The 11,167-nt window shown below is 49.3% G+C and overlaps 7 protein-coding genes across 7 annotated transcripts; 2 read left to right on the top strand and 5 right to left on the bottom strand.

Moving 5' to 3' along the window:
- Positions 1-470: 470 nt before the first annotated feature.
- Positions 471-1,124, bottom strand: PICMEDRAFT_35736 (hypothetical protein; the record flags this gene model as incomplete). Its single annotated transcript, XM_019162964.1, has 1 exon — positions 471-1,124. A coding segment is annotated over one exon (654 nt), but the record flags the coding sequence as incomplete, so codon positions are not given.
- Positions 1,125-1,486: 362 nt separating this feature from the next.
- On the bottom strand, positions 1,487-3,082 carry PICMEDRAFT_35617 (hypothetical protein; the record flags this gene model as incomplete). The annotated part of the gene is made up of 2 exons (XM_019162953.1): positions 1,487-1,869; positions 2,368-3,082. 2 exons carry the CDS (start codon positions 3,080-3,082, stop codon positions 1,487-1,489), a joined length of 1,098 nt encoding a protein of 365 aa, XP_019016200.1.
- A 709-nt stretch (positions 3,083-3,791) lies between these two features.
- Positions 3,792-4,847, top strand: PICMEDRAFT_73872 (hypothetical protein; the record flags this gene model as incomplete). Its single annotated transcript, XM_019164615.1, has 1 exon — positions 3,792-4,847. The coding sequence occupies one exon, from the start codon at positions 3,792-3,794 to the stop codon at positions 4,845-4,847; it is 1,056 nt and encodes a 351-aa protein (XP_019016199.1).
- Positions 4,848-4,978: 131 nt separating this feature from the next.
- Positions 4,979-6,478, bottom strand: PICMEDRAFT_73871 (hypothetical protein; the record flags this gene model as incomplete). The annotated part of the gene is made up of 1 exon (XM_019164614.1): positions 4,979-6,478. The coding sequence occupies one exon, from the start codon at positions 6,476-6,478 to the stop codon at positions 4,979-4,981; it is 1,500 nt and encodes a 499-aa protein (XP_019016198.1).
- Positions 6,479-6,702: 224 nt separating this feature from the next.
- On the bottom strand, positions 6,703-7,416 carry PICMEDRAFT_73870 (hypothetical protein; the record flags this gene model as incomplete). The annotated part of the gene is made up of 1 exon (XM_019164613.1): positions 6,703-7,416. The coding sequence occupies one exon, from the start codon at positions 7,414-7,416 to the stop codon at positions 6,703-6,705; it is 714 nt and encodes a 237-aa protein (XP_019016197.1).
- A 309-nt stretch (positions 7,417-7,725) lies between these two features.
- PICMEDRAFT_73869 (hypothetical protein) lies at positions 7,726-10,317 on the top strand (the record flags this gene model as incomplete). Its single annotated transcript, XM_019164612.1, has 1 exon — positions 7,726-10,317. The coding sequence occupies one exon, from the start codon at positions 7,726-7,728 to the stop codon at positions 10,315-10,317; it is 2,592 nt and encodes an 863-aa protein (XP_019016196.1).
- A 97-nt stretch (positions 10,318-10,414) lies between these two features.
- Positions 10,415-11,134, bottom strand: PICMEDRAFT_17580 (hypothetical protein). Its single transcript, XM_019161655.1, has one exon. It carries the CDS (start codon positions 11,031-11,033, stop codon positions 10,470-10,472), a length of 564 nt encoding a protein of 187 aa, XP_019016195.1. The 5' UTR covers positions 11,034-11,134; the 3' UTR covers positions 10,415-10,469.
- Positions 11,135-11,167: the final 33 nt, after the last annotated feature.

Below are 11,167 nucleotides of genomic sequence, written 5' to 3'. Positions count from 1 at the left end.
ACGTTGGAGATTTCTGTTTCATCTCTTTGATTCGATAATGTTGGTATGTTTTGCATTCTGTTGATATCTTCGGTAGCCGTGGTAGCTTTAGGGTTGGTACGCTGACGCTTTTTTCTTGAAGTTTTGGACTCTGAGTCTTGCCTACATGTTTCACATTCATCAACTACTTTCTTCACCGTCGATTTTATCTTTGACCAATAATACTTGGCCGAAATTAAGCTAGTTGTTTTATTTATGCCCATGTGATCTTGTCCATGTATTTGTTTGATGATACGCAGCTGGTCGTCAACATCTGAAACAACTTCTTTTCCTTTTAAATATAATTTGCTGTTTAGTACTTCGTAATGATATGCCAATGCCCTCAACCGGCTTCGATCTTCTTTACTCGAGTTCTCAGGATATTGACCAGAAAGCAAGTATGTAAGTATATTTGCATGCTTAGAAGTATTTGCATCTTCTTCAAATATTGTCAGTTCCTTGGTGAAAATAAAAGAGTTGATCAAAATATCTTTGGTACTTTTCAACATTGCACATGAGTTGACCTTCCCTACCTTATGAAATCCGCATTTTTCCAATAATCTTTTGAGACCAATGTTCGTTTCAAAAACCAAATCAATAATGCACCTACTATACCCCAAAGTTGGAGCCCATCTTAAAAAGCACTCACACATATAAAAACCAATTCCTCGACGTCTTATACCAGCATTGACCAAAAAGTTAGTCGTACAAATATGTGAGCACCTTCCCGGATATGCCGACTTAATGAAAAAACTACCCAAACACCGTTTAGCCCATTCATTCACTGTTATATCTTCGCTCAATTCTGGTTCATCGCCTATGCACATCACTGCGGCGAACTGTCCAAACCAGAAATTCTGGAACTCTTCGACTGCCAACTTGTCAAAAAAGGGTAGTGTATCTCCACGTAAAATCTCATCATTATATTCCTGTGACAAAAATCGTATGAGATTTGTTGGTGCTTGGTTGATATTAAAAAGTGGGTAGATAGTGGCCGTTGTATCGAGATCTTTGAGGTGAATAGTGACTCTCTCTATTCGGTACGGAGTACTATAATGAGGAGTGTAATGATTCCGGGAGAAGACGACGTTGTTGAATTCGCTCATTCTTGTAAACCGGCGATATTTTAAAGCTGTGTTGTTTGCTATTCAAAAAGCTTGCTAGTGTTTCACGTTTATTTACTGGTACGAATATTTGCAGAATCATGTAACTAGGAAGATGATTCTGACATGAATTTACAAACGCGGTTATGCCAAATTAGGCAGTTAGACCACCACGCTTGCAAAATTAAATTTTCCTGAAATCTACAAATAAAAAACAAAATAAATCAGATTGAACTAGAGGGAAAATAAATAAATAAATAGGTAAATAAATAATTAGATAAATAAATAAACAGATAATAAAAAGATTCTATCACATGCAAACACGATTATGGTTATATATGGGGAAGGAAAACCCAAAAGATAAATTATGGAATTCTGACGTCTGGAGATATGTTTCTTATATCACTGACAACTTTGTTGGATTTACCCCAACCACACTTCAAAGGTCTGCCGTTGATGGTAAAACCTGACAGTTGAACGATTGCCATTGCAGCTCTTTCATGGGTATCATAAGTGACAAATGCGTAACCTTTATGAGAAAGCAATTTGAAGTTTACGATATAGCCGAAATTTTGTAGTAAAGGAATCAAGTCATTTTGTGTGGTGTAATCTGCCAAGTTACCCAAATAAACGGCGGACAACCAACTTGGGGCTTGTCTCAAGACCATTTCGTAAGATGGAGGTCCCATCACAGGAGGTCTGTTGATCATGCTGTTCATATTGCCGTTTGGTTGGTTGTTCATCATATCTATCGAGTTTATTGACATCATGTTGTGGCGCATTTTATTGCCGCCGTTGTTCATGCCGTTAATGTTGTTCATGCTGTTGATGTTTCCCATAGCCATGTTGCTATGGGTGGCGTCTTTTTTCATCAGCATATTATTGTTTGAGTTTGGAGCACTGGATGAGTTGCTACTGTTGAAGCCAGAGTTGTTCATCATGTTCACATTCATCATATTCATGCTGTTACTCATGTCACCGCCCATGCCGTTGTTCATGAGGTTATTACCGCCATTACTATTAGTGTTGTTATTGGTATTACCATTATTATTGTTGTTGTTCATGCCATTAATATTAATCATGCTATTCAAGTTGCTGTTGATATTGCCATTGTTGTAGTAACTGTTGTTGTTGTTGTTGCCGAGGTTGTTATTGTTGTTGTAGTGGTTACTGTTACCAAAACCAATGCCACCATTGTTGTGGTTATTGTTGTGGTTATGGAGGTTGTTGTTGCTGTTATTGTGACGGCGGTCTCTGTGGGAGGCCCAGTTCAGCCTGATTGGGCGGTCGCCCAACATGTAGCCGTTCATGGTTTGTAATGCTTCTTCGGCGTCTTTTTTGTCGTCAAAGCAAACGAAACCATAACCTCTGGATCTACCACTTTTCATGTCCCACATGACGTTAGCCTGGACTAGGGAGGGGAACTTCTGGAAGAACGAGTTCAAAACCTCGTCGTTGACTTCCAGGGAGAGATCACCGATGAATAGATTGAAAGTGTCTGAGTTTTTCACCTGTTGCGTTTGGAAAGCCTTTGTGATTTTCAGCTGGTTATCCGCAATGGAGGTACCGTCCAAGCTGTGGAGAGCGTGTTCGGCGAAGTCTGGGCTTTCGTACTCGACGAACGCGTAGTTGAATCCTGGTCTGTTTTTGTCCTGTAAGATTTTCAGCGACTTGACTGGGTTGCCCAGGGACGAGAAGAGGTCCTGCAAGGTTTCGTCTGCGACGCTTCTGTGGATGTTGCCCACGTAGAGGACGGTTTTGGACAACTCACGGCCGCCGTCGGCGATCGACGCCACGTTCTGGGTCTCTTCTGCAATCAGAGGGATCTGGGACGACGACGGGGTGGAGTCTTGCTGGGCGTCCGGCGTGGAGGCCCGTTCTTGTTGTTGCTGCTGCTGGTCCTGTAGCGGGGACTGCGGTTGCGCAGCGGCGTCCTGCTGTTGTATCTGATCTGCGGACATGCTGTCTGGGTATCTGGACGAGGCGAGAGGCGGGTGGGGTGCTAGCGAGCGTTTCAAGGTGATAACGAGTAGATCAATTAGACAACAGATGGATGCACAGTATTAGTAAGGATTCAAGGACTCAAGGACTCAAGGACTCAGGGACTCAAGGACTCGCTGGAGAAAGAGAGCTCAAGTGAAGAGAACCGAGTGGAGTTAGACGAATCGAGTCGATGCACCGCTGGATGGAGAGTCAACACGGGTCTGTGTGCGATTGCAGTGGAAGTGGGTGTGTGTGAGAGTACGGGGAGCTCTTACGTGCCGGACAGAGGGTCTGGTGCAGGTGCTGGGGAGAAAAAGCGGTGCAATTGGGCGTTTTCTGCGGTTTATTCCTGCTGCGAGCACGGGAGACCTGTTTCAACGACGCCAATGGTGCCAAAGCTCTTCTTATGGACTCACGGCCACCCGTCCTCCTGCTCCTGCTCCTGCTCCCGCCAGACGTCGAGCCAGTGTCCGTCAAGCCTCCCCCCCCGACAGGGAGAAAGCCAGGGTCAGCGCACCGACGGGCGGAAAATTTTCACGCTGCGCCGACGCGTCGGCACGGGGCCATGGGCGAGCATGAACCGGGAGGTGGTGAAGAAGACGATGACTGACAGGAAGACGGCTCGGCGGATGGCTGAGGGCAAAGAAAGGAAGAGGATGGGGGTTCCAGGGCTAGGACGGACAGGCGATGGCGACGAGAGAGAACAACGAAAAGCGGCTGCTGAGCCGGGTGGCGACGTCGGTGCCGGACGCACAGTCGGCAATCGACCGGTCGCTTCCCGAGTTCCCGGCGGCGACGCCCATAGACGAGGACAGCTACTTCCGGCTGCACAAGCCGCCGGCGTACCTCTCGCAGATCAGCACGGGCGTGGCGAGCTTCATTAACGAGAACCACGGGCGGCGGCGGAAGATTGTGCTGGTGACGTCGGGGGGGACGACGGTGCCGTTGGAAAACAACACGGTGCGGTTCATCGACAACTTCAGCGCCGGGACGCGGGGCGCCACGTCGGCAGAGTACTTCCTCGAGCAGGGGTACTCGGTGATCTTCCTTCACCGGGAGTTCTCGTTGTTGCCGTACTCGAGACACTTCAGCCACACGACGAACTGTCTCCTCGACCACCTGCAGTTTTCGCAGGACGGGGAGCGGGTCGAGGTGGACGGCGTGCTCCAGAAGGATCTTCTGAGCGTGCTGGCGCAGTACCAGAAGGTGAAGGCGAACAACATGCTTCTCCTTGTGCCGTTCACGACGGTGCACCAGTACCTCTTCACGCTCAAGTTGATTGCGCAGGAGCTCTCGGTGATCGGCTCGGACGCCCTCTTCTACTTGGCGGCCGCGGTGTCGGACTTCTTCTTGCCGACCTCTCGGATCCCGGAGCACAAGATCCAGAGCCAGGAGCACGGCGGCAAGTTGGTGGTGGACCTCGAGCCCGTGCCGAAGTTCTTGCGCCGCTTGGTTGACTCGTGGGCGCCCATCGCCATGATTGTCAGCTTCAAGTTGGAGACCGACAACACGATTCTCATCAAGAAGGCCCGCACCGCCCTGGAGCGCTACAACCACCAGTTGGTCATCGGCAACCTTCTCCAGACACGTAAGTACGAAGTCGTGTTTGTCACACCGGACAACGAGCATTGGATCCGCCTCTCCAAGGACGCCGCCGAACACAAGGTCGAGATCGAGTCCCTCATCATCCCGCGGATCGTCGCCATGCACAAGACCTGGATCGAAAGCAGAGAAACCATGTAGCGATGTGCGTAGCCCCCTATATATATTATTAACGGATCAATGGAAGCATACGCCAACGACCCCTTCTGCTGTGCCGCAATGCCTACGGCAAGATCTATTTCTAAGTCTATTTACATATCGTATACACGCCGCTAGAGAAACGACACTCCGATCCCCCACTGCAGGCCCTTCCGCAGACCGTCGTTGGCATTGGCAGAGATAGGCACAACCCAGTTGAGCTCGAATGCCGCCATTGGATGGCTGTACGACAAGCCGAAGCCGGCGCTGACGCCGTTGTTTCTCAGGATGTTGCCCGCATTGGCCAGGTTGGTCAACTTGCCCACGTTCGAAAAGAAGTGGAGCTTGAAGTTCGAGTCCGTGAAGTACGGAACGCTCGTGAAGAGGTTCAGTCCGAGAGCATGGAAGTAGTTTCCGCCAACACTCATATTCATCTGCTTCGGCCCCATGCCAGAAACCTGCCACCCCTTGACGTCGTTTGCGCCACCCAATTGGAACTTATCCATCGGATGGACAAGGTCGTTGGCGAGTGGGTGGATGAGCCCTGTCTTGAGGTTCAGGTTGAAAACCATGTCTTTGCTGAGCCGGTGGGCCTTGGAGTAGTCGAAACACGTTTTCACAAATTTGTTCTGCGAAAACAACGACAGCTCGTTCGACATCCTCATGTAGTATCCGCTGTCAAAAATGTACCTCGAGCTGCGACAGTCTCTGACAATCGAGTATGTGATCGACGACTTGAAGCTGTGCCCCGAGTTGAAGAGAAAGTAGTCGGTGATCAACGAGTTGTTTCTGTACGACGCGTTGGGCGAGCTTCTCAAGTCGACGGACCTGACCAAGTTCTCGAAGGAGAGCTCGTGGTTCAGCTTGTTCTCCATAGGGAGGCGGTTCGTGCTCAACTTCAGCGTCAGGCCCTCGATCGCCTGATTGTGGAATGACGTGTAGTCGATGGATCTCGACGAGTGGTAGAATACCGAGCTGAACTTGTAGTCAGGGAGGTTGAAGAGAGGGCACGAGTAGTTTATCAAGTACTCGGACCGGCTCGACTTTAAACGGAACTCATCCGAGGAGATGTTCGTGTCGAGATCCAGCGACTCTCCGCCGCCGAAGATGTTCTTCCATTGGAGCTTGACGTACCCGTCCCCCTCTCCGTTGCCCACGTTCGTGCCAATCTTCATGAAGAACTTCTTCACGGGAACAATCTGCATGTTCACCACGAGGTTCAACAAGTCCGGGTTGAACACGTTGTACGGCTGGCGCTCCGGCACGGCAAGCTGGCAGCCCATGTTTGAGATGGCGTCCGTCTTCACCAGGTTCATGTTCACCAGGTCGATCCGCTTCAAGAGCTTCGACACCGTCAGCGTTTGGCCGCCGTCGTCGAGCTGCGAGCAGATCGGCTCGAGCTGTCTCTTGAGAAACGAGTCCCTGAACTTCCCCTCTCCGCCAAGCACATTGAGCCGCAGAATGTTCACCGGCCTGAGCTCGTTCTCGTTCACAACCTGGCTCAAGGCTTTCATGTTGTACTCGTCTAGAATCTGCTGTCTCTTCTCTGCCTCCTTCTGGGCTTCCGTCTGCGCCGGGCCTGAGCCGCCGGGGGAGAACATAGACTCCGCAAGTCCTTCGCCGTCTCTGTCCATTGCTGCTGCCGGTTCCCTTCCTTGTCTCTTCCAAAGAACACGTCCTCCTGGCCCTGGATCTGACCCGGTCTCCGTGCCACCCCAGGCTGGAGCCTGCCTGAAATTTAAAGGCCCCCGTTTCCTCAACTTCTCCACAGTGTGCGCATTTGCCGAGACCTCCCACAGAAAACCCTCTTGTACGGACTAGAAAGATGTAAGGATATACGGATATATAAACAGCCTGGTCAGAACAGGTCGACCCAGTTCAGCCACTTGAACCACTTCGGCTCCACTAGTAGACACGTGGCGTCCGCCACGGTGGGTCCGGCGGCGCCCCGCCCCGAAAGCACCTCGAGCTTGCCGTCGATCTTCACCTTCCGGCCCCGGGCCTGGTCCACCTTGGCCGTGAGGACAAAGCTCGAGCCCGGAGCAAGCTTCTCCTGGAAGTTCACCTTCAAGTTCGCCGTGACGCCCCTCCCGCTGGGGAGCCTGTCGAACCCGCAGAAGCAGAGCGACTCGTCGAGCAGCGTCAAGACAATCCCGTTGTGGATCTTGCCGTCCAGCCCGACCAGGTTCGTGTTGTCTGCCTTCCCAAACAGCACAAGCTCGCCTGCCTTTCGGTCCACAAGCATCACCGGCTGGCCCAGCCCCATCAACCCCTGCGACACCTGGTTGTACCGGTGTGCCTCTGGAATCAGCTTCCCGACGGGCACCAGCTTAAACCGCTCATCCCGTGCGTACTTCTGGAACAGGTCCACGTCTGCAAACGCCGCCCCGCCACTCTCCTTCTCCACCCGCCTGTCCTGCACCTCCCGCCCGTCCTTCACCAACTCCATCGGCTTCACCCACATGGGCGAGTCCGGCCACGGTCTGGCGAACACCGCAAACCCGAGTCCAAACGACGCAACACCGGCCGTTCCCCGGAAAAGCACTCTCAAAGTCCTGCCTGCAACACCCATTGTCTTCTCGTTTCTCTATTGCCCCTCTGTCTCTTCTCCTCTCATTCCGTAGCTTCTTCTGCCTCCCTCCCCGTCACAGATACCAGGCCACTTCAATCAGTCCGGACCCTTTGGCCCATTACCTGTTACCCGGCCGCGCAGCGCGCCGACGGGTCTCTCTCTTTGCTCCGCCTGCTCCAGCTGCTGGCCTGTACCTGCTACAGGAAGATAGACCAGGAGACGGTGGCACAAGAGCCGAATGGGTTGGAGGAGGGCCCAGGGAAGCAGAGGCGATGGCAGCTATTGATCGGGCATAAGAAGTACGCCAGGATGGACGAAGAAACGCCGCAGAAGAACGTGGCAGAGGCCGTAGGAGAAGCATCGGAGTCGCATCCAGCGCAATCGGATAAACAACCACGTCAGGAACACGAGACTGAGCCGCCAAACGGCACAGCAGAGAAGAGGGAAGAGGAGGACAGAGCCACCAGTAGTGTATCTGCAAGTGGTACACCGGAGGCGGCTGCTGCAGATGAAGAGGATGAGAGCGCCGGCGAGAAGGAGGCCGGCATACCGGAACAGAGTGCCACAGCCGAGAGTGTGCCGCAAGACACATCAGAGACGGCGGAGAACGCCGCCGCAGACGAAATAATAGAGCCAGAGAAGGCGGCAGGAGAAGGAAACACTGCAGAGCAGCAGGGAAACACATCGAACGTGGCAAAGGACGGAGAAGGAGAAGCGCTGGAAGAGACCAAGATGCCCGAGGAGAAGGCAGACGTCGCAAAGGACACTCCAGCCGCGGTGGACCAAGCCAAACCCACCGAGGACGGAATTGCTGACGATGGCGCTGATGATGGCGCTGACGCTGGTGCTGATGGCGCCTCCAATCAGGCCACCGGCGGTGAGCCTCAGGCGGCTCCAAAGAAAAAGCCGGCCAGCGACCCATCAGAAGCTGCAGCAGTCCTAGCAGAACCAGCGCAGGCTGAGGAGAAAGTCAAGAGTGACTCTCCGGAAGATTCCAAGGACAGTGCAGAAAAACAGAAGTTCCAGGGCGGTTCTGGGCCCAATTCAGGCTCCAACAACGATATGGACGACCTATTCGACGACTCCAGCCTTCCACTTCTGGATAACGATGATCCAGATGATGGCGACTTTGTAATGCAAAACAACGATGAGAACAATGGCGACGAGAACCACAACGAGGAAGGCGTTGACAGCAAAACAGTGGCGATTGGAGACCTCAGCGCTGGAGAAACGGAGGACAAGGACGAAGCGGCCTTGGAGGAGGAGAAGGAGGAGAAGGAGAATAATGAAATCGTGGACAAAATTGGCACTGGCATAGATGACAAACCGGAGAACATAGAGCAAGGCTCACCAGAAACTGTGAACGATCTTCAAGAATCGGCCGAAAATCTCTCAAATCCCCAGGTGGGCACCAGTCCGAGTAAGGAGCCTGAAGTATCGATGTCTTCCCTAGGAAGACAGACCCACACCATCGTGTTGCCCTCTTACTCTTCTTGGTTCAACTTGTCCACAATACATGAAATTGAACGTGAGTCTCTTCCGGAGTTTTTCCAAACCGTCAACAAAAACAAAACGGCCGAGATCTATATGAAATACAGAAACTTCATGATAAATTCCTATCGATTAAACCCAAACGATTACCTCTCCTATACAGCCGTAAGAAGAAACTTGATTGGAGATGCAGGATCTTTACTCCGACTACACAAATTCTTAACCAAGTGGGGATTAATCAATTACCAAGTGAATCCAGAAACAAAACCAAAGCAAACAGAGCCACCGTACACGGGAGATTTTGTGATAGATTATGACACCCCGAGGGGAATGTTCCCATTTGAGAGCTACAAACCTCCGACCACGTTCCCAGATCTCAAAAAATTAAGAGCTATATTAGCACCTCCGTCTACAGGTGCCGATGAAGAAAAACAAAGTACAAAAGACTCAGAACAAAAAACCCCTGACAGTGAACCTCCCCTCAAAAAGAGAAAAATTCTCAAACCAGATATAGATCATAACTGGGATGAAATTTCGTTGCAGAGATTGGTCGAAGGTGTTTCCAAGCATAAAAATGATTGGTACAAGGTTGCCGAGTTTGTGGGTGGGAACAAAACCCCAGATGAGTGTATCATCAGATTCCTGCAGTTACCAATCGAAGACAAATTTTTGGAGGATAACAAGGATGTCCTTGGTCCATTAAAGTATATCCCAAATTTATCATTTTCTCCAAATGATAACCCGATCATGTCCACATTGTCATTTCTTGTCAATATGGTGGATACCGATGTCGCAGTGGCCGCATCCAACAGAGCAATCAAGGTGATGGATAAGAAATTGGAAAAGAAACTCAACCGCTTTAAGGACCCCGAGGAAGGGGCCACACCCGCCAGTGACAAGGATGATGCTCTAAAGGACGTTAAAGATGCTGCAGTTAATACTTTTGGGATAATTGGAGCAAGGTCTCATTTGTTTGCAACTTTCGAAGAAAGAGAAATGCATAAATCTCTCGTAAATATAATTCAACACGAATTGAAAATAGTAGACATGAAACTTGCGAAGTTAACGTCTTTAGAAAAAGAGTTTGAGCTACAGAGAAAGCGTCTAGAAAAGAAATCAAGCGAACTTTTGGAAGAAAAACTAGGAATCTTCAAATACAACAATGCAGCAACCTCAAAACTTTTACAGGTTATCTCTTTACTAGAATCAAAAGACGACTACAAGGAGGTGGACATTGGTAAAATCAAAAACTTGATCACACAGTCAAAGGAAATTTTGTATAAGCCACCTCGAAAACAGTTAAATATACTTGAAGAAGGGGATTTTGACGAAAGTGGTGAAAACTTGAATGAATCTGTGAAACCTATCAGTTTCGAAGCTCCAATGCTTTACAGGTATTGGAGCGGATAAGTCTTTTCTTTCCTCTGCGAATTTCTATCCAAACCGTATAAAGACAAATAAGCTGTATCATAAAAAAATCGAGTGTCGATAAAGAATAAGTGTAATATTATTTAAATGCCTGTTTAAACGTTATATTGTAGTGTATATATTTACATGTAAAATCATAAGAATTTGTCCAATTTTTCAGTCGTTTTGGCAGGACTATGTTCGCCATTTGATTCATCAATTTCTATTCCCTTAACCTTGTTGAACGCCAACTTCAGTTTCTGTTCATCTAATCCTTCAACACCTTTAACTTCGATAGGACTCAAATCGAAAACGTCAACAAATCTCTCGTTCCAGCTCTTCAAAGTTTCTCTCACACCCTCCACAGTAATCTTCCCCTGCTCTGCTTCTTCTTGTAATCTTTTCAACACGCCAAATTTCTTTTCGAAGTTTTCATCAAGTTCATCTCTCAAATTTTTCTCTCTCATTATATTCAAGGTAGAACTTCCTAACAAGGTTATTAGAAACAACTGCCAGAATGTCATTCGTAGTGATCTTTTTTTCATCGCCTTTTTGATCTCTGCCTTTTCATCTAATGTTGCTTGCGGTAGCTCTATATCAGACACTTCCTTAGCAGCAATATCACTTTCCGTCAATGGCGTTGGTTGCTCACCCATATCTGACATATACTGCTGCGTTGGTCTTGGCAATTCCTTGGCCCTCACTAGTGTTGTGCTCATGCTTCTGGCGAAAAACACCGAGCCTGATCTTGTCCTCAGTATGCTTGATGTTCTTTGCATCATCACTCTGTTGAAATGTTCCTAGTAGTGGTACTCAAATCTAAAACGATGGTTTGTTTGCAACCTTGCATTAG

Source organism: Pichia membranifaciens (genome assembly GCF_001661235.1).
Source record: "Pichia membranifaciens NRRL Y-2026 unplaced genomic scaffold PICMEscaffold_5, whole genome shotgun sequence".
Lineage (NCBI taxonomy): Eukaryota > Fungi > Ascomycota > Pichiomycetes > Pichiales > Pichiaceae > Pichia > Pichia membranifaciens.
The sequence above is the reverse complement of the archived record's forward strand: the minus strand, read 5'-3'. Positions and strand labels throughout refer to the sequence as shown.

Coding starts and splice junctions, on each gene's coding strand:
- PICMEDRAFT_17580 (XM_019161655.1), bottom strand. CDS start 11,033: ATGAGCACAACACTAGTGAGGGCCAAGGAATTGCCAAGACCAACGCAG.